The sequence below is a fragment of the Musca autumnalis genome, unplaced genomic scaffold (assembly GCF_047663935.1).
Source record: "Musca autumnalis isolate F117 unplaced genomic scaffold, ASM4766393v1 scaffold_3, whole genome shotgun sequence".
NCBI lineage: Eukaryota > Metazoa > Arthropoda > Insecta > Diptera > Muscidae > Musca > Musca autumnalis.
In genome coordinates this window covers 254,959,744-254,982,645 of record NW_027411866.1, presented here as the reverse complement: position 1 = coordinate 254,982,645, position 22,902 = coordinate 254,959,744, and the positions used below count along the sequence as shown (strand labels likewise).

Genomic DNA, 22,902 nt, shown 5'->3' with positions numbered 1-22,902 from the left:
AAAAGTAAACCATCCGACTCAGGTACGAACACGAGCAGGCGGAATAATGATGGGTCTGAGATGGCATCGGCTGCTTCAAAGGAAACCGGACCTCGGTCGACCGATCCAATATCACAAACAGTATTTGTGAAAAGGATGAGGTCTTACGAGTAACAGCCGCCTGCTGCGAAGAAGTCTAAGCTGTCACAGTCGGTCCATTCGTTTGGATCATTTGTTTCGATGACGATCAAGACTAGTGAGATGAGCACTGTTGAAAAGGTCAAAACCATTTCTTTAGGTGCACCTTCCTCGAAGCCTTGTACGTCTGCGAAGGCTAGCAAGTATGACTCCAAGCCTAGTGCTCTTCAGACTCCCTGCTCTTCTAATCTGAAGCAGGATGCCAATAGTGCTCGGCTTATTGTCCCTGATAAGATTCTGCTGGCGATTATTGACAGGGCTGACCCCAATTGGCGTATCAGCGACTTTCATTGGCTGCTAGTAAAGGGTCGTCTTCGGGACATTCTCATCTCGGACGTGATTGGCCAGAGCAATGTACGGCTTAGCTGTGAAAACAGAGCATTGGCTCTCTTTGGGAAGGCAACAATCTGACAGTTGTGCCTATGGAAGAGATACCATGTGGTGACCTCAGTATGGTCCCTCCTCCTTCAATGGAGTTAGGACGAATACTGAAGTTGATTGAGAAACAGAACGTCGACCTTCGGATGGGAAACTGGATGATTCTCAACTCCTTCAAGAAGAACAATGGACTGGTCATCAAATTTGCCGCCGGGATTAGGAAGATTATGCTTCGGAATCCCACCAAAGCACCAATATACTTTTTGAATCATTGCAAGGCTGCTGCCTTGGAACTACTAAAAAGCCTCTCGATATCGATATTAATAAAGTTCCTGCACTAGGGCGGCCGTGAGAGGGCAAGACCTATACTGTGTTCGCCACCTCGAATGGGGACAAGGTGAGAACAAGTATAGTAACTAAAAATAACCTTAATTTAATCTTTCGGTCTGACTACAGTAGAGATGATATAGCCACAATACGTATGGAAGGAGGTCGGAGCAGAACCTTGAACTGAAGTAACTCAGCTGTGGTTCTGACGTGTGCACGTGAAGCTTCCACCGGTAAACCACCTTCCCCTGTTAATTTTTTACATTTTTTGTTGTTTTATTGTCTCTTCATGTTGCTTACAGCTGGGAAGTTTTTGCGGATTCTGAAGTAGCAATGTTCACAGATGAGAATAATCTAAAAACACTGAAAATTCTGTACAACATTTTCTTTAGCCCCATTCGACATCACTTGCCGTTTCCAATCAAAATCGTGAAAACCTAAAAAATGTGAAATTTGACCGCCATTTATTTAAACATCCCTACAGCGATTTTTCTTGTTTTTGAATTCTTTTCAGCTATGAATATTGCTGCTTCAGAATCCGCAAAAATCTTACAGGTGTTAGCGGTTTCAATTTAAAGTTAGTTAAGGTCAGTCAGTGCATTGTACCAATTTGAACTTATATAACTAAAAATGGTAAAACCTAAATTCCGTAACAGTCAGTCTTGTAGAGAATTTTCACTGCTACAACATTTTTTTTAGTCCCATTTCGATAGGACTTGCGGTTTCCAAGCAAAATCGTAAAAACCTTAAAATCCCTAAAATGTGAAATGCTATTGTACCTTTCGTAATTTTCAGTGGTGATTCTGCCGCTACTAATTTCTTCGAAATGTTCACTCCATCTTTGAATGTATTCATTGACTTCTGACACACCTTCGATTTTTGAGACATCTATTGTCCGGTGTAGCTTTCTTATGTTGTTCTGGCTAGCTGCTTCCTAGGTTGTTTTGTCAGATCTTGTAAGAACTTTCTGCTAGTTGTTGATGCTGCACTCTTGTGTTATTGTTGTTGTTCAAGTTATTGTTTTGAGAAGTAAGATTACAAATGTTGTCTGGTACATTTTTGGACTACACCCAATGTTTCTTTCGCAACTATGTTAACAATTCTCGATTAAAACAACGTCAATATTTTTCATTTGTGCAGAATACTCCATATATTTTTCTACATACGTCGGCTCATACTTCTCATCCAAATATCAAGGCGGCTAGTTTACGTGTTTTTTGAGACTATTGCCGATATTTTCTTCTGTTTTTGAATGGCTTACTACTGGCCAGGACTAAACATATGTATCATTTCCTAGAACAGTTCTTTCACAAGGTTCTAATTTATCTGCCAGTTGCTCCTAAGGTAAACCATAACAATCACTTGATATTTTTATTCTTCCTCTTTTGCATTTTGTTATTCATTCATGTTGATGATAAAATTTTTTCATAGTTGTCTCTCTGTTCTACACACTCCACTTCAATTTGCAATAGAATATAACAATCAGAGAATTTTGCTTTCGCTTTTTTTATTATTTTTCTCAATTTGACCAACCAACAAAAAAGCTTTGTCCATCCACAACAATGATGAATGAGTGAATGCAGGCAGGCGAGACGAGGTAAGGCATCCAAGCAAGCAAACGAATGACCATCATTATAGCAAATACACTTCAATGCATCCATGCATGGACACAATTGCACACTTACATATGGAAATACAATGGATTAAAATATGAATGGAATGAATTCTCTATTGCCACCAGCTGAACATATCAGTATCTCCTACCTTAATTCACCTGCTACTTTGGCCATAAGTTAAATTTGTACACTTATTTACAATATTCGGTATGTGTGTACTTAGTTTTAATGATAAGGAAATGAGAGTGGAAACAAAAAAATGTCGCCTCGACTTTAGCTTAAGGCGTTTATTTTTACGTTTCTCCTCCAATTACCCATTCAAACTTAACATGTTTTTATCTCATAATAATAACTTTTTCCATCTCGCTATCAGATATCAACAAGCTGAGTAGAAGAATTAACAATTGATATGCATATTTCACATTCACAACCACATTCCGGCGTAGAAATCAAATATGGAGTAGATAATTGTTTTGGTGTTTTTGAGATATGAATGAAGCACGTTGTACTTTGAACATAAAGATAACAATCTCTTTTTTAATTGCAGTGTTCAGCATAACAAGAAAAGACCACCATTTAAATATTAATTTCGGGCTTGATCTTCCATTCCATCTATAAGGTAATCTTTTAAGAGCAAACAACAAAATTAGGCCTTGAGATTGCCAGAGCCACATTTGTTATTGCGATTAATACGATTCGAACTAACTAACAAATTCAGTCGTTCTTCGAGTCGTTCAATTGAACTAGTTCGTTCATAAACTATACGACAGGGACATTCTGTGTAGTAGTCTGTCTTCAGTAGTTTCATAGGTTAAGTTAGGTTTAAGGATGCGCAGCTATCTAATAATGCTCAACTTTCAAGTTCTTTCCCAATCAAGGATTAAGGTGCAATAAGACATATCTTTGTCAGTTCCTCGACATTCCTTTACAATGTCAAACAATGGTCCGGAATCGCAGCGAGGTATTCAGCTATCAGAAAATGTTCTAATGTAACTCCATTCACAACTGGAAATCGGGAAGTTGTTGTAGCAACGAAAATACGTTGGTTCGTGTATAATTTCAGTTATCAGGTTCTGGTTCTTCGGTAAGCAGAATCACAAATTCTGTATCCTGGACTGGTTGTGTACGAGTATATAAAGAATCAGGAGGGATTAGCTGGGCAGCTTAACAAATGCCGCGTGTCGTGTAGTCCCAATCCACATGCCGCGCATGTGGTGGTGTGGAGGGTGACATCATTTTGAACCCAATAGAAATTGTGGCGACAACATCGTCCGGATCTTAACTGGGCTAAAGCCACTCGCGTTTGCCTTGGCTGCTAGCGTTTTTCTGCTGCGATGATTGGGGGTTGTTGTTGTAACAGTGTTTATTATTGTATGTTCGTTCTTCTTCTAAATCTGGTTCTGGGTCTATCTCCAGTCCCAGGAAAGTGGTTCGATGGGATGTAACCACAGGTCCTCTGGAGTTATATGAGCAGGTTTGGAAGGGCAGTCCCAAAGGTGCAGTGTGTCGTGCTGGCCCATGTCGCATGCTGGGCAGATGTCTTACACGGTGCGATCGATATTTGTCCAATAAGAATTTAGGCGACAGCAATATCCTGAGCGTAGTTTAGCCAAAACTACTATAGTTGGTCAGCTGCGACAGATGGGGGATGTACTCCGAGGACTTCATTCATACTATATTTACTTATGGCCTTAGCAATTGCATCCGTGAGAATGCTATATAAACCGGCTTGAAAAGCCTTCTGATATAGGGGTTCTCTCCTGTGCCTCTTCTTCTAGAGCGTGGATATCCTTTTTGTTGTGCATTTGTGTGTCAGGCCTACCCCCCAGATGGTGATTGGCTCTCCCGGCAAAACCCAAGCAAATACTACAACAAAAGCATTTCATTATGTTTCTGTACTGGAAGAATCTTTGCCACCTCATGCATATGATGCACTGAAGACATTAGGAGACACCCTGCTGTTGTTCTTTCTTTTTTCTTTTTCCAGTGCGTATCACATAATCTCGGCCACATAATCTGTAGCCACATAGCTTAACACAGAACAACCTATCGCATTATATGTAGCCAACCACGTTCCCTTATCTGCACCCCAAGTGCTGCCGGCTGTGGATTTGAGGGCCTTGCTCCAACTTTTCAGTTTGTTGCAGATAGCTACGGCATGCGCGAACGACGTGAACGGAATGTCGGAATTCTGCTACCATCGACCACGACATTCAACTCTCCCCTATACTGCGCCGTCCATGTGGAGAACAAAGTGGCCGTAGATTTACTGGCGGATATCTGCATATTTCTCGCGTGGAAAAAGGTGGTAAGATCAGTTAAATAGGAGTTCAGTCTCTCGTACAATCAACGCTACGATCTCGATGCCATTTGGAGTGGGCGAAGTACAGGAGAGGTAGATGCTTAACAGTTCCGGAGATATCAACCCACCTTGGCGAACTCCCTGTTTCACTCTACGGGGCTTGGAATTCTTGTTCTTAATTCCACGTACGACCTGCATCCACACATATAATTGATTATCCAACGTTTCATACTGTTGTCGTGCTGTGCTGCTGATCGGCAAGTAGATAGCTGTTTTGACGCTAGAGAGGACTAAGATCTCAAGAGTCTTTGCTACAGGTGACAAAAGCGAAATCGGCCTGTACGATTCACTTTTGCTGGCATCCTTGCCTGGATTCAGTAGCGGGACCACCCTGCCTATTTTCCAGACTTCGGGAACAATGAGAGTGGCTAGCGACAGGTTGAGAACTTTAGTGAGATACTCCACTCCCGGCTCCTCCAGCTGTTTCAGCATTACCATGGAGATTCCACCAGGGCTCACCAGCTCCCTGACAATGGGGTCACTGGGGTTTGGCTCATCACGCTCTTTTCCTAATCCCGTCGCCTCTTCTGGGGTGTTTGGTGTCACTTCGGATATTCCTCCAGTAGGTATATGTCGAGCAGCTGCATCAGTGATAGTGTCTCGGAATGTCCTTTCCGCTACCCGAACATCATTAAAAAGATTGGGCAGATCTCTGAAGCGGTGATTGCTGAACTCTCTGAAACTCGGCCAATCAGCTTTCCCATTATTGACGAAAGTGCAGTGTTCAGAGGTGATTAAAACGGGCGGTCTGCTAATGGAGACAATTATGGGGAGATGGTCTGATCCAAGAGAAACGACGGGTTACCAGGTGATGTCATTTGTCAGACTGGGTGAAACGATGGCTAACTGTGACACTCTCCTCCAATTCTGGTAAGGGCGTCTTCATTAGCCGAGCAAAACGTAGAGCTGTCAATCTGCTCAGCCAGCGGTGAACCCCTCTGGTGTTTTCCGAGGACCGAATGCCACATCTGATGATGTGCATTAAAGTCCCATAAGACCTGACGGTTCAGACCTTCCAAAAGCGGGCTAATGTTAGGTTCGTAACCTGAGATACACCTATTTATCGGGGGGATGTATAAGTTCAGCAACTCTATCTCGGCAGTTCCACACCTTTCGGCTGCCCCCATACATTCGATATATGGGTCACTAGAGACAGACTCAAGCGAGATACATAGGTCTGTATTGAACAGACCGTTGCAATAGGAAAGCTAATCCCCCATTTACACTTCTCGTGCGATCCTTCCTCAGTACGCTGTAAGCTGCAGCTGTTGTTGAGCTTGGTTTCTTGCAACGCCTCGACCTTGATATTCTTCCGACTCATGAAGTCCACTATTTCCTCGATCTTACCTCGGAGTCCATTGCAATTAAAGTTCAAAAAGGATGCATTTTACAGGATTGGAACAACAACCGCTGGTGTTACTACCTGTACGGTTGCTGTTGAGGCACTGGGGGGGGGGGGAGTTTCGTAATCTGACAGCGACGGCTCACTGGGGGCTGTGTTCACGCAGCATGTAGCAACATAGTCCCTGGCGTTACCCTTCACGTGGATAAGTCCAGAGCAACCCCTTAGAGGCGCCCACTCCTGACATCTATTGCATCTCACCGAAGGTTGGATGTGGATGAATATGCGGATGTGACAAACCGAGCACAAATATATTGGTCCTGGGTTTTCCTCCCACCCGGCAGGGACCAGAAGAATCCTTCAGCATTCCAACACAGAAAAACGAAATAAATACAAACATATGTACACTGAAAAGGCAGCCGCTGGCCGGAACACGGATCTTGTGTGGTTCTGGGTCAATCCGATACGTGAGAACCCGCTGCCCCCCGCTTTGTAGGGTCTAATAGGCTTCTTGGTTTTCTTTGTACCTCTCTATGGGGGAAGTAGGTACTGAATCGACAACATCCGTCTGTGCTGATACACAGATAAAACCTTCGTCTCCTCATGAAGATTGTCCACTGGTGCCACTAGGAAGCACCCTGTTGCTTTCCTCAGGGCGGCATTCTGCGTATCGCTATTGTTTTGTAAGAGGTAAACAAGGTTTCTTTATCAGCCCTCAAGCGACTTCAGATCCTTTTTCCTACTTTTGATCTTATCGCTGTGGCTTGCACAGCGGCTTAAACATGCTATAGAATGTTACACCAAATATATTGGGGTAGTTAGTGTAGGAATCAGTACACCATATGTTTTGTGGGAGCCTCATTTCAACGGTTCAAGTGGTGAACGGTGTGAAGGTGGACTTAGCGGCAGATATTTTCATATTCCTTAGATGCAAGAACTGCACTAGGTCAATTATGTAGACAGTTAACCTATTACATATGTATGTCAACGACGATAGGACCCAACGCAAAGATCGTACAATCATCCGCATACATTACTATCTCTATGTCATCTGGAGGGTTTGGCATTTCAGAAAGCTAGAGGTTAAACAGTTTCGGAGATATCACCCCTTCCTGTTTCACTCTGATTCTGTCAATTTTCCAGGCTTCTGGTGCAATATTAGAAGGCATGTTCTCCTCCTCCACTTCTTGTGCGATCCTTCCGTAGAATATTGTAACCATCGCAACATTGCAAGCTACAGGTGGCAGTTTCCTGGATCGCGGCGACAATGATGTTTTTCCGTTGCAACTGTATTGCAGGAATTTCCAAGTTGTACAACAACATGTTGTGTTAGATGCTGTGCTTGTTGTTGTTGGGGAGACTGGAGCCAGGTTGACAGTTATATCGGAGCACCTTATATATGGTCAGAAATTCAAAAATTTACAACTCATCAGTACTGTGACATACGCCGCAACACCACCTTAGTTTCAGTTGGTTGAAACACAGATTAAGGGTGAAAGAACCCTACCTTGCGGAGTACTACTGTTAATACAGTTTTTCGCATGGAACTCCCACATGTGCCTGAATTAAAGATCCTGATTTTTAGCATCTGATCCATTCCGCAAAGATTGAAGAAATTCTTTTGTTGCTGAGAGCGTTATGAATGGACTGAAGATTTACATTATTGAAAGCCCCCCTCTATATACAGAAAGTCTGCCAAAGTAAAGTCTGAATTTTTCACTGCTCTTCTCAATGTAAAGCCGTTTCGAGCGACTTGCCCTTGATGTAAGCGTCCTGAGATATTCTAATATTTTTGAGGACGTATATAGGCCACCTTCACCTCTTTCCACAGACCAGTAGGCCTATTCTGTAACTTTTTAACAACTACTACAAAAAAACAAATGAAATTGTTGTAAAATAAACAATGAGTAAAGTTGTTAAAAAGTTACAGAATATACCCCCAGTAGGCCTATTTTGTAGCTTTTATTGATTGAATAGTTGTTAAAATTTCTTTTGTTTTTGTAACAACTACAAAACAAACAAATTAAATTGTTGCAAAATAAACAATGAGTTAAGTTCTTAAAAAGTTACAGAATAGGGGAGCAGAGGGCCTATCTTTTCTATCGATCAAAGTTACAGAATAGGCCTACAGGTTTTTTTCGAGAAACTCATACAGGTCTTAAAATTATCTAGGGATGCGTAAAGTCGATTTCGGTTAACCGATTAATCGATTATTAGTCGTAAAATGTTTAAAAATCGTAGTCGACTATTGACTGTGCGAAAACCGGATAATCGATTATTCTTCGTGGACTTTCGAAAAAGGAGTCGACTATTAGTAGTAGTCTATTATTAATGATAGTTGACCATTACTCGTACTGGAAAATTAATCGTAGCCGACTATTTGAAACGGAAACGGTCGATTATAACCGGTTTTCGGTTGATAATTAATAATTGAAGGTCTACTTTTGAAACACTCTTCTATGATCGATGAACCGAAAATCGATTTTTATGTTTCAGAAAAATAGAAAAATCGATTATACATTTCACTACGTATCCTTACCAGAATTGTTCCACTACATTCCGAAGCGTAACTGAAATTTTACCATCCGGTCTCGGCAGCTTAATCACCCATTGAAGTCTTGCCGGGTTATTTATCAGCTGTTTAACTTCTTCAGTACTGGGTTGATTGTGGCTTGATGTAAGCAGGTCACGTGGAAGTGAAACTTCGATAAAAGATCCAGAGTCTATAGTCCGGACTTAGGGCCCTGGAATAAAAGCGGCTGACTTTGTTGCTTAAATTATTTCTGGTAAAGAGCTAAAATGCAAATCTGGCTCGGCTGTTGCTTCCTCCCATCCGTACTGTAGAGATGTCACCTCTAATAAAATTAGAAAAAATAATTAAGTTAAGGTTATTTTTAGGAAATACATACATGTCCTCACCTTGTCCCCACTTGAGGCGGACAACACAGTATAGGACTTGCGTCTTAGCCAAGTCACCTTAGAGTTATGATGACTCCTTTATTGCACTCTATGGAAAATCGGCATGAGATCCGTACCCCAATTGTATAAGGCAAAATATGGCTGATTATAGCTGGAATATACTATTTTAGCTTCGAGATATCATGTTTTATTTCAGGGAGCATTTGTTATAAAAATCTGCTGCTTTGCCATTTTTACTCCCAGAGTACACTCCTGGTCTCGAAGTTGCTAAAATCGCTTATTATAATAAAGTTCTTCACGGATGTTGAAAATATTAGAACGCGAGTGTCTGGTGCCTTTTTTTAAATCTGATCATTTTACATCGACCCTCTGGATATTTAAAAACTGGAAGAATTGTGGCCGTTTCTCCACTAGAAACTCTTACATTTTGAGATAAGCTGGCTAGTAAAGACCATATATAACTGTAAATTAGGCCAAATTTTAACCCTATGAGAGTAAACTTCCATGAAAATTTCAAAATTGTAACCTATTATCCTCTTCTTTTCATTTTAGCCACCGCGAACCTTAGAACAATCGGCCATCAATTCAGGATTTAATAAAAGTTATGGTTCGTTAGGATCAAATGAATCGGTATCGGAAAAGCTCACATATTCCTGGTATAATCTTGATGTTTTTGGTGAGGTACATCAACCGGGCTCGAATTGGAAGCAATTGATGAATCGTGTGCGTGGAGTGTTTTGTAATGAGCGGCATATACCCAAACCAAGGAAGCATTTAATTAAGAATGGTTAGTGAACACACATATACAAAGATTAGCATTGCTCTAACTCTATCCCTTTCCCCTCTAGTTTGTGGCATTGCCTATCCGGGAGAACTACTAGCTGTTATGGGTAGCTCAGGAGCTGGTAAGACAACTCTGCTGAATGCCTTGGCCTTTCGTTCGGCTCGTGGTGTTACAATTTCACCCTCCAGTATGCGTATGCTAAATGGTTCCCCAGTCGATGCTAAGGAAATGCAGGCACGCTGTGCCTATGTCCAACAGGATGATTTGTTTATTGGTTCGCTAACAACACGAGAACATTTGATATTTCAGGCAACGGTACGAATGCCACGCTCAATGAGTCAAAGGCAAAAAATCCAAAGAGTTGATCAAGTTATACAGGATTTGTCATTGGGTAAATGTCAAAATACCATAATTGGTGTGCCGGGCCGTGTTAAGGGTTTGTCGGGAGGTGAACGTAAACGTTTGGCATTTGCCTCAGAAGCCCTTACTGATCCACCGTTGCTGATATGTGATGAACCTACATCCGGTTTGGATTCTTTTATGGCTCACAGTGTGGTGCAGGTTTTGAAGAAACTCTCACAACGTGGTAAAACTGTTATACTTACCATACATCAGCCGTCTTCGGAATTATTTGAATTGTTTGATAAAATTCTGTTAATGGCTGAGGGCAGAGTGGCGTTTTTGGGTACACCCAATGAGGCAGTGGATTTCTTTTCATTGTATGTATTTGGAGTTTTAAATGAATTTAAATCTAATCTTGGAGATTTTTGTATTTTTCAGTATTGGCGCCCAATGTCCCAACAATTATAATCCAGCTGACTTCTATGTCCAGGTTCTGGCTGTGGTGCCGGGACGTGAAATAGAGTCACGTGATCGTATTTCAAAAATTTGTGACAATTTTGCTGTGGGAAAGTAAGAAAATTGTCCCCCATATTATCTGGAAAACATTTTTAATTGTTCTTTCCTCGTTTACAGAGTTGCCCGCGAAATGGAACAAAGTGTCCAGAAAATTGCTGCCAAATCAGATGCTATTACCAAAGATGAGGAAAATGGTGTCACCTACAAGGCCTCTTGGTTCACCCAATTCCGTGCAATTATATGGCGTTCTTGGATATCCACATTAAAGGAACCATTGCTGGTGAAAGTGCGACTGATACAAACAACGGTAAGAAATTGGAGTATGTAGAAAATATCGGAACAAAAGTCGATTACCTTAAGTAGCGTCTCAGGCAAAAACACATTATAGTTTAGAAGAGAACTTTTTGGGTTACCTAAAGATTTTAAAAGTGGGCCCTAAACCAACATTTTCTCAGAAATAATTTTCCGAAATATTCAGTCGGCAGTTACCGAGGGGTATGACCTTCTAAAAGGGTCTAATATAAAAAAAACATACTAAAAGGTCTTCTATAAATAGAAGGCCCCTTTAGAAGATCTTCTATTTAAATAGAAGATCTCATATATGGGTTTCCTATAAATAAAATAACTCCTAGGTCTTATATAAACAAGAAGGCTTTGTAAAGGGGTATTTTAAAAATATAAGACCTCTGAAAGAGGTGTTCTATCATTAGAAGGCCTCCAACGGGGTCTTATATAAAAAAGACCTCCTATATGGGTATCCTACAAATAGAAGAAGTTCTGAAGGGGTCTTCTACAAGTAGAAGACTTCTTAAAGGGGCTCTCTATAAATTCAATATATCCTAAGGGTGTTTCCCGTAAATAGAAGACCTTTTATAAGTATAAGATCCACCAAACGGGTCTTCTTTGAATCCCTAAAAGGGTCTTCTATGAATAGAGGACCTTCTTTGAATAGAAAATCTCCTATAGGGGTTTCCTATAAATAAAACACATCGTAAAGGGATATTTTAAAACTAGAACACCTTTAAATTAGGTGTTCTATCATTAGAAGACCTCCTTTAAAGAAGACCTTTAAAGGGGTCCTCTATGAATAGAACACCTCCTAAAGTACTTACTTACTTAGCTGGCCTTTTACAGAACATTTGTGCCATAAGCCGAACTAAGAAAAGATCTCCATTCCTCTCTGTTTTTCGCTTGACTTTTTGAAATACCGCGCCTTTTCATTTCTTCATCCACTTGTATGCTCCATCGAAGCTTAGGCCTGCCGATACGCCTTTTTAGCGGGTTCATCATCGCTCATTCTCATGATATGGCCTAGCCAACGCAATCGTTGCATCTCGATACGTTTAACTATATTCATGTCTTTGTATAGCTTATATAGCTCGTGGTTCATACGACGTCGATATTCACCGTCAACGCAAATCGGCCCGTAGATCTTTCGAAGAATTTTTCTCTCGAACACACCAAGTACCCATGCTTCGGAACCATACATTAGCACGGGTAGTATCAGTGTTTTGTAAAGTGTTACTTTTGTTTGACGAGAGGTGGCTTTATTCCTAAACTGCTTACTCAGCCCAAAGTAGGATCTGTTAGCCAACACTATTCTTCTTCGTATTTCACAACTGATATTATTTGTTGTGTTTATGGCGGTGCCGAGGTAGACGAAGTCCTTTACTACTTCAAAATTGTAGGTACCATTATTCACAGATGGTGCGGGGTTTGTGGGCATATTACGAGTCGATACCATCAACTTGGTTTTTTAGCCGTTTACTGCCAGACCAACTTTAGCAGATTCTCTTTCGACTTTTGCAAAGGTGTCAGTTACTTCCTCTACCGATCGACCCATGATGTCAATGTCGTCGGCATAAGCCAGTAACATATGGCTGTTCGTGTATATCGTTCCATTTCTTTTGACCTTCGCGTCTCGTATGACCTTTTCCAGCAGGATGTTGAATAGATCACACGACAGGACGTCTCCTTGTCTGAAACCTCTTTTGGTAATAAACTCTTCGGAGAGGTTCTTTCCTATTTTAACTGAGGATCTCGTCTCAGTTAATGTCATTCTACAAAGCACAATGAGCTTTGCAGGAATACCAAAATAATCGACGAAAAGATGGAAGGTGTCGATCTGCATTTCTTGGGTCTTTTCCAGGATTTGTCTCAAGGTCTAAAGCCGCAGTGATAGGGTCCAATAATTTCATTGACCATAGGCTTTAGTCTCTCACCCAATATGCCAGATACTATCTTATATGCAATAGGGAGCAGACTTATGCCCCTGTAATTGGAGCACACCGTCTTATCACCCTTCTTGTGGACTGGACGTAGGATGCTCACGTTCCAATCGTCGGGTACGCGTTCTTCCTGCCAGATGGTGCTAACTAGCTGATGTTTACATCTTATCTTCAGCCGGTTTATTGCTGTCCTTACCTCATCTTGGCTGGGCGGCATACATTCAATACCATCTTCTGGGATTGGATCTGTGGTATATTCGCCGTCTTCACTGCTATCGGATACCAACAGTTTGGAGAAATGTTCTTTCCATATCCTGAGCACACTATCTGTATCAGTTACCAAATTACCTTGTTGGTCTCTACAGGAGGATATGCCTGTACCAAAGCCATCGGTTTGATGCTTCACTCTTTGGTAGAATTTTCGGACTTCGTTCTGTCTCCTGTACATCTCTATTTGTTCACACTCCCTCTTTTCCATCTCTCTCTTTTTCCTGCGGAAAAGACGTTTCTCCTCTCTCCTTTTCCCCCGATACCTCTCTCGTGCGCTACACGTTGCTACTGATTGTAAAGTAGCCCTATATGCCGCATTTTCTTTCTTCGGTAGCAGCACGGCACTCCTGGTCATACCATGGATTCTTTGGTGGAGATCTCTGGTAGCCAAGTACTGATTTTGCGGCTGTTTGCATGGAGTGGGCAATATTTTGCCATTGTGCTGATATGTTATCGGGACGAGAAGCGCTTTCATTAAGCAATTGGGTCAGTTGAGTGGAATATGCTGTGGCTATCTGTTGTGTTTGCAGCTTAGCGATGTCCGTTTGCGTTTGCGGGGGTCGTCAACTTTAGAGGGGTTTGTTTTTTTCTTTTCTTTCGTTTTTTCATAGTAGGCTGCTTTTTTCTATTGGGGGGTTACTAGCCCGACGCCCAAACCCAAGTTTTTAACGTTCTTATGGGTGAACGCGCGGCACATGTTAGCTCACTACCTTTAACGGGTGTTAAAGGCAGCTCCCCAGGTGACACCACGGGGAGGTCAGTGTCCACTTGAGATGAGAGAGGGACCAAGATAAATCCTGGACTATACCATGTTAAAGCCGGTCAGGACCGTTCCTTGGTATCTTTCATCCCCTACGTCACTCTCCTAACGGTGTTTCATATAAATAGAATACCTCTTAGAGAGGTCTTCTTTGAATAGAAGACCTCCTAAAAGGGTCTTCTATGAATAGGATACAATATTGAGGTATTCTGTAAATAAAAGACCTCCTAAAGGGGGTTATATAAATGGAAGTCCTCCTAAAGGGATCTTATATAAATAAAATACCTCTTAAAGAGGTAGCTTAAAAATAGAAGTCCTTTGGAAGAGGTGTTCTATCAGTAGAAGACCTACAAAAGGGATCTTATATAAATAAGAAGACCCCCTATAGGGGTTTCCTATAAATAGAAGACCTCTTAGAGTGGTCTTCCAGAAGTAGAAGATCTCCTAAAGGGGTTATGTTTGAATAGAAGACCTCTTAAAAGGGTCTTCTATGAATAGAGGACCTCCTCTCTACTCATAGAAGACACTTTTAGGAGGTCTTCTATGAATAGCGGGCATCATATTGGGGGTTCTATAAATAGAATACCTCCTAAAGTTGGTTATATAAATGGAAAGGGGTCGTGTATAAATATAAGACCTCATAAAAGGGTCCTATATAGATAGAAGATCTCCCAAAGGGGTTTTCCATAAATTTGACCACTTAAATAGGTTATATTGTGCACGTCCCTTCTGTTCGATCACCACACAATGAATGACGCTTCTTTACAACATTGAAGATGATTCAATAGCTCATCACCACATCCAGACCTCATTCTATCTTATTCCACTAATTAACATTTTCAATTTATTTTTTCTCTTCTTTTCAGATGGTTGCAATTTTGATTGGTCTTATATTTTTGAATCAGCCCCTTACCCAGGTGGGAGTTATGAACATCAACGGCGCTATTTTTCTTTTCCTTACCAATATGACTTTCCAAAATGTGTTTGCTGTTATCAATGTAAGTATTCCAACGTCTATCTAACAGCACATTCTAATTCATCCTCCCTTTTGCAGGTCTTCACCTCTGAACTACCGGTATTTATGCGTGAAACACGAAGTCGCCTGTATCGTTGCGACACATATTTTCTGGGGAAAACTATAGCCGAACTTCCACTCTTCTTAATCGTACCATTTGTTTTCACTGCCATTGCCTATCCCATGATTGGTTTACGTCCCGGACTAATGCATTTCTTTGTGGCCATGGCCTTAGTTACCCTAGTTGCCAATGTCTCCACCTCATTTGGTTATTTGATATCCTGTGCCTCGTCATCAACATCAATGGCTTTATCTGTTGGCCCACCAGTGACCATACCATTTCTGTTGTTTGGTGGTTTCTTCTTGAACTCCGGTTCGGTACCGGTCTATTTCAAATGGTTATCGTATTTCTCTTGGTTCCGTTATGCCAACGAAGGTTTACTTATAAATCAATGGGCCGATGTCCAGCCTGGCGAAATTACTTGCACCTCAACCAACACCACCTGTCCCAGTTCGGGCAAAGTTATTTTGGAAACATTAAATTTTTCTGAAACGAATTTACCATTCGATTATTTGGGCTTGATTGCTCTGATATTAATTTTTAGAATTTCAGCTTATCTTGCGTTGAGATGGCGTGCCAGTCGCAAGGAATGAATGGGTTAGCAATATTTGGATTGGGATATAATTTTAATTGTTGTATATAAAATTTTTGGATTTTTGAATTAATAAAAATAAATAAATAATTTGTGTCTTATTTTGGATGTTGTTATACCCTATACCACAATGTGGAAAAGGGTATAATAAGTTTGTTTTCCCAAAAATTCATGTAACGCCGCGAAATATTCGTCGTAGACCCCTCATGTGGTATACCAAACTTCATATCTCGACGAGATAAAGCGATTTAGCGATGTGTGTCCGTCCGTCCGTCCGTCCGTCTGTCCGTCCATTAAAAATTGTAATCAAGCTAGAGGCCGCAATTATGGACCGATTGTCACGAAATTTAGTATGGAGGTCGGGTTTGGACCAGAATAGAACTGATTAGTTTTTGGCGATGATCGTGAAATGTTAAAGGGATGAAATGGACCAAAAACAAAATTTTTGCTCGATTTTGTAGCCGCTCTGTAGGTCGCAATAATAGTCCGATCGGCGCGAAATTTTAAACGTAGTTTTGGTTTGAGATGAAGAAGTAGCGTGCAAGTCAACGGTATGATCGGATAATATTTAGCGGGTTAAATTGATCAAAACTTTTGTGTGAAAATTGGTAAAATTTCTAATGCACATCTTATAACAGCTAGCCCGGAAAGCTAGTGCACAGGGATAGTGGTATAGGGTATCACATGGTCGGCCCCGTCCGACTATAGTCTGTTCTTACTTGTTAAAATGTAAATATGTGTGTATGTCTGCTTTAACCGAAGGACCAAAAATATCATTAAAACTTTGGGGGTTATTCTAAATGAAAACCCTCTGTGAGTTTTCTTACTTTCTCCTTAAAGTTTAAACGGCAGAGAGACAAAACTCGCGAGAAGTTTTTATTCAGAATAACGGCCCATTTTGTTATTTATCTATAACATTAAAAAAACCGAGGCAAAGGGTTATACGATTAAAAATTGTGTTTGTTGTGCTGTAAAAAAACACCAACTTTCAATGAAAATTTGTGGTTGTGAATTTTGCCACATTCATTTTTAAAGGACAACGGCTCATTTCAGCATTCTACCAATTTAATTTATGATTAGTATGCCGCTCTAGAGACTTTTCGATCAAATTCCTGAGTTGGTATCATAGTAGAACAAACAGGGTAAAGTAAATACTACAACAAATAAAACTCAACAACAACCACATAGAAATATGTTTTTGTTTCAAATTTAAAAAAATCATACGAGGAGACGTTTGGCTTAGTGGTCGATTATGCATTGCCACTTAACTTGAGTTGCGTTGTCAATTGTCAGCACAACTGAGATGAAATGTTGTATTATTGGTGTTAACCCAACTGGGTTGTCGATAAACGTGTTATCGATCAGTGTTTTTTCAAACGTGTGAACTCTACTATATCCAAAAGGCACAATTCGCCAAAAAACTATTTTAAAATGATATGTTCAGTGGAATTATTTTTTGATGATGAAGAAAATGTACAGGACATGATATCTATTAGAAGAAATTTGAGGGACAAGTCGAATACATTGGAATTGCCATCTGCACTGTATGTTGAAGCTCATGTTAGATAGATCTGTATAAATTATTTTTGGTTTAAGGCGTATTTACGATTGAAAGGATGCCGTAGTTTGCATTGTGGAAACGTTAAAGGATGACTTCAAAGTAACCCTGTAGGAATTGTCAATAGTGAACCTATACTGACTCTCTACTTACATTGTCAACAGTACTACTGACAAACTGTAGACAACTCATCTTGACATTTTGTCTGAATGTGTCATTCGAAAGTCAGTACTGACATTGGAACTAGTATGTCAGTAGTAAGTCAGTAGTGGCTGAGGAACCATGTGTTGACATTGTAGGTAGTGAGTCAGCATGGTACAAATACACAGGTAGCCGCATCGGCAATTGTTGGCAACATAAGATGTCAAAATTTGACATAAATTCAATGCAATTGACACATTATGTTACCATCAGCTGGCATGATAATGCTACCTGTATTATTGTACCATGTGAGTCAGTATAGGCCATGGTACAATAATGTATATAGGTAGGCTGATTACAATCAGTGAAACGTGAGTATTCTTGGATTTAAATGTGCAGACCAAAAAAAAGATTAACATACACATACCATTAATTGGGAAATTATAACATAAATAACGGAAAATATACTCACCACGGGAATGACGAAATTTGTGGAACATGCACAAAAAACACTGAACACTTCAACAGCTCTAAGACAACTGAATACATTTTTCACTTCTGTCGATTATCTTCAAAACTAGCGGAAATTGTCGTTATTTTGACAGATTACTTACAGTCAAATAAAAAAGTCTACATACACCCTATAAATCTCGGTTTTTAAGGGTAAGGAAGCATTTTTATGAAAATCCAAGTAGATAGTTCTATTTCATATTCCTAATAAACAATATTACATACAACAAAAATATATTCCATAATACGAATAACGGTAAATTCTATAAAAATTAAACAATTAATAGGGAAAAAGTGTACATACACCCAATGAAATATTAAGGGGTCGATCATCGATAACAATTATCGTTGAGTGGCGTTGCCAGTTGTCAAAATTGATCCACGTATGGCAACTCTCAACTGAAGTTGCGAATCTCAGTTGACGAAGCGGCTGTTTTTCAGCAACCACCAATTTTCAGTTGCAGTGAACATTTTTGAAGAAACAAGAAGTAAAATAGAAGGAAAAATAAACATTTTGTTAACAATTATTGATTAATCATTAATTAATTTTGTGTATCAATATGGTGAAAATAACGACAAAGCAGCAGTTCGAAATATTAATTGAAAAACTGAGTGAAAATCCAAACTTAGCCCGAGGAGTTCGGGAGTTTTGGTGAAACCAAAGCCACAGCGGATGAAGCGTGGAGGTCCATTTCGGACAGTTTAAACAGCCATGAACCTCCAACACGAACACCTGAAGAGTGGCAGAGCCTGGATTCACTTTAAAGCAAAGTTGAAAAAGAAAATGCTTCAAAATAAAATAAACTTCAACGACACTGGTGGTGGTCCATCACAATAAGTGAATTTATCGCCTTTGGAGCGGACAGCAGCAAATCTTTTGCAAATGAATTTGGTGACAAATACAGTAGGTTCAGTTTAAGTACAAATGACGAACATCCTCCTTTGGACCCATAATGTGAACATGTACTCCATCTATATAGCCAACTACACCAGGGAATTTCGTTTTTTGAATAGAAATAGTTTTTATTTTGCCTTTTTTCCTCCTCTGTCAACTTCGAAACACACAATTTGTCCTCTATCAAGTGGACAATTTCCTTCAATACTCTCGACAATGTAGATTGAGCCATGCAATTGTTGAAATCATTGCCATGGGACTTTTGGAAACTTCCGTCCTCAAAGAATCGCAACGCTGCGCACACTTTTAAAAGTGGGGGTATTGCTGTTGATCTGTAACTTACTTTGAAGTCATCCTTTAACGTTTCCACAACGTAAACTACGGCATCCTTTGGTAATCGAAAGTACGCCTTAAACCTGAAATAATTTACTGATTATACAGATCTTTCCACATGATCATCAGCTTACAGTGCAGATGGCAATTCCAATGGATTCGACTTGTCCCTCAAATTTCTTCTAATAGATGCAATGTCCTGTACATTTTCTTCATCATCAAAAAATAATTCCACCGAACTTATCTTTTTTTGGTACAGCAAATAAAACTTGACGATCCGAAGATTCAATGGACAGGTTATATTCCAATCTTGGGTTGTTTTCCAAATTTGCTCGAAAACTCAGCCAAAATATTGTCCAGAATATACAAAAGAGTTATCCAAAGCGCAATTATTTTTATTTGCGAATAGAGGTCACTAGTTTGAAAAAACACTGATCAATAACATGTTTATCGACCACCCAGTTGAGTTGACATTAATGGTGCAACATTTCGTCTCAGTCGCGCAGACAACTGACAACGCAACTCAAGTTTAGTGGCAATACAAGATAGACCCATTAATATTTTATTGGGTGTATGTACACTTTTTCCCTATTAATTTTTTAATTTTTATAGAATTTACCGTTATTCGTATTATGGAATATCTTTTTGTAGTATGTATGTAATATTGTTTATTAGGGATATGAAATAGAACTATGTACTTGGATTTTCATAAAAATGCTTCCTTACCCTTAAAACTCGAGATTTATAGGGTGTATGTAGACTTTATTGGTTGACTGTATAAACAAAAAACCGGTTTAAAGCATTTTTTCTTAATAAACACATTGACGCACGGGAATGACGAAAAAATTGGGACACGACTAAATTATCTGAAAAACATACATAATTTAAAAAATAAAATTATATTTATGAAATTGACATGGTTCTTTCTTCTAGAACTTCATGTACATATTTACTATATTTTAATAAATTAATGAATACCTGTGTTTTTTTTTTTTTTAACACAAAACGGTTGGGGACACGCACGGTAATGACGTTTTGCACCTTGCGACCAATTTCTTGGATATAAATACACATAGCCCAGAAAGTCTGCGTTCACCTTACTACTTTTCAAAAATGATGCTAAAACTTTAATAAATAGATAAATGAGATCAGTTTTTCTCTCATAAATATGTTATTGGCACTCTTAACTACCAGAATAAAAAGAAAAAATCCAGAAATTATATTATTATTACGAAGATAACGGTAAAAATGGAAAAAGCTATCGATAAATTATGGAAAAAGCTATCGCTAAAAGCTAAAATTGGCGAAACTTTAGGTAGAACATATTAGTCTATACATAGCGTGATAATTAACTACAAACCGGAATTTTTACGTCAAAACCCAAATCTGGTCATTGTATAGGAGCCAAAACCTTGTGCTTCATGATGCTTAGGTAACCATACTTATCCATTGTCGATTCAATAAATACAAGTTGGCCCACTCCAGAAGCTGCTACACACTAGAGTTGTGTCGTTCATGAACGAACCGGTTCAAAGGAACGATTCCGTAAAAAGAACGAACGGATCCGTATCCAGCACATTCTTTTATATCGTTCATTTAGATACCTGACGACCAAGATATTGCTGATTACAAAATTAGCAGCAGAACCATCACCATTAGTTCTACAAACTCACACAAGCTGCGTTAGGGTTAGCATCACAAATTTGCACACACAAAAAAATGATTCAGTTTCCTCCAATCGTTCAGTAAATCATTTCGGTCAGAAGCTCATATCGTTCTTCTAGCTCATGTGGTTCTTTTTGCTTCGTTCGTTCATATTCAAAACATCCACCACGTTCAGAAAACAACCACCATTTTTTTGCACACAAACTCACACAAGCACACACAAAGCAATCAATGATTCAGTAAGCTCCTCTCGTTTATTGAACGAAAAAGAGCCAACGAACGAAGTGAACGACCCGGATCTTTTTGGTGAACGGAATGAAAAAGATCGATCCGCTCAGTGAACGAGATTGCCCAACACTACTACACACCCCAAACCAAAACAGCACCCTCGCCATTTTTTACGGTGTAAAACAAGATTTTGTTTTTCAAGCGCTGTTCGAGCTTTCTCCAAACAGTTTGAAGTCCTTTCATTGCAAACCTACAGAACATGCTTTCGTCCGAAAATATGACTTGATTCCGGAATACTGGATGCTTGTTTATGTATTCATTAGCAAAATCAATAAGCCTATGCCTGTTCACTAGTGATATATACGGCTTTCGCCGTGCGACTATACCATGATATCCAGCTTTATGCAGTATTTTTCTGGCGGTTTGTGCACAAATACTTTTTTGGATGCCATTTTCGACAGTTTTCGAAGTAATTATCGGACTGTTTGTTTTAACTATATTAGTTATGTTACGCTCCTCCCGTTCTGATAATATGTTATTATTATTATTTTAACTGAGCTTTGATCGTCCAGATCTGGGCTTTGCGATTTGTTTATAGTTAATTATCACTCTATGTATAGACTAATATGTTCTACCTACAGTTTCGCCAATATTTCCGTATAATTTTCCTCTTACCTAATGATTACACATGCAAGTAACTTGCAGACAGTTGTGTATACATATTATAGTCGAAACTTCATTTTTTTCGAACTGACACTTGCATGTGTAAACGTTCGGAAAAAAATTGAAGTTACTTTCAAAGCACTTACATTGATTACTGACAAGAAAATTTTGTCGGCAGTGAGGTTGTCAGTTGGTGTGGCATTGAATATGTGTGAGTGTATTGGTATTTTTCGAACTGTCACTTGCATGTGTAAACGGGGGGTTATCGATGCCATTTTCTTTGCCCTTGTTTTCCATTCTTGAAAAACTTTACCTTTTTAAGTTAAGTGTGCAAACCAACTCACAGAATGACCAGTTGTGACAATATTGGCTAAAAATGGGAGAAAACTGCAAAAAAATCAAAAAAAACTAACGGTATTATTGCAACATACAAAGTGGACGCAGACTTTTTGGGGCTCTAATTTAGCAGCTTTAACACTTTTTTACCGTTATCTTCGTAATAGTAATATATTTTCTGGAAGAGTGCCAATAACATATTTATGAAAGAAAAACTGATCTCATTAACCTATTTATTAAAGTTTTAGCATCGTTTTTGAAAAGTAGTAAGGTGAACGCAGACTTTCTGGGCTATGTGTATTATTTAAACATTCTGAAAGGATGATTTGAAATTTAGGCGCTGAAAAAATGGGATTTGGGACAACATTCCAATTTTATCAATATATGAACCTGATCACAAATCAGATATTTTTCCAAAATGGATGCTATGTAACAAATATAAAAAATCGTAACATCTAAAGTATAGGAACCCTGAAAAATACATTGCAGAAAGGATAAGGAAAAAATTCAGATATCGTGCACCGAAAATTTAGTTACATTTTTGCCAAAAAGGCTAAAATCTGTAAAGGATAACAAAGGATGTCATACCAAAGGCTGAAACCCTAAAAAAATCCTTTTTGTTTCATGAAACTTTTAGAGTGCATACTTTTCAATGTGAGATAGAAATCGATGTTGTTTAACCATTTTTATCTAAATTTACCTGAATTTTATTTTATAATATTATGTTAAGACACTAATGTCAAAATATAAAAAGGAATGAAATCGCTATCATTAACCAATTCTTAGCAATCGCAGTTTTAATGTAAGAAACTGAAGTGGATACTTTTGACTGTGATTCACTGTATATTTTATGTGTTTCGGTTCAAATGTTCGTCCATATTTAC

The 22,902-nt window shown here is 39.3% G+C and overlaps 1 protein-coding gene across 1 annotated transcript in view; it reads left to right on the top strand.

The window, feature by feature from the left end:
* The window catches only part of w (eye pigment precursor family transporter white), a 33,409-nt gene extending 17,604 nt beyond the window's left edge, over window positions 1-15,805 (top strand). The window contains exons 2-7 of the mRNA XM_073977990.1: window positions 9,674-9,908; window positions 9,970-10,624; window positions 10,686-10,817; window positions 10,881-11,070; window positions 14,888-15,019; window positions 15,076-15,805. Coding sequence (XP_073834091.1) covers window positions 9,674-9,908; window positions 9,970-10,624; window positions 10,686-10,817; window positions 10,881-11,070; window positions 14,888-15,019; window positions 15,076-15,690 — 1,959 coding nt within the window. The 3' untranslated portion in view covers window positions 15,691-15,805. The remainder of the gene's footprint in view (window positions 1-9,673; window positions 9,909-9,969; window positions 10,625-10,685; window positions 10,818-10,880; window positions 11,071-14,887; window positions 15,020-15,075) is intronic.
* Window positions 15,806-22,902: the final 7,097 nt, after the last annotated feature.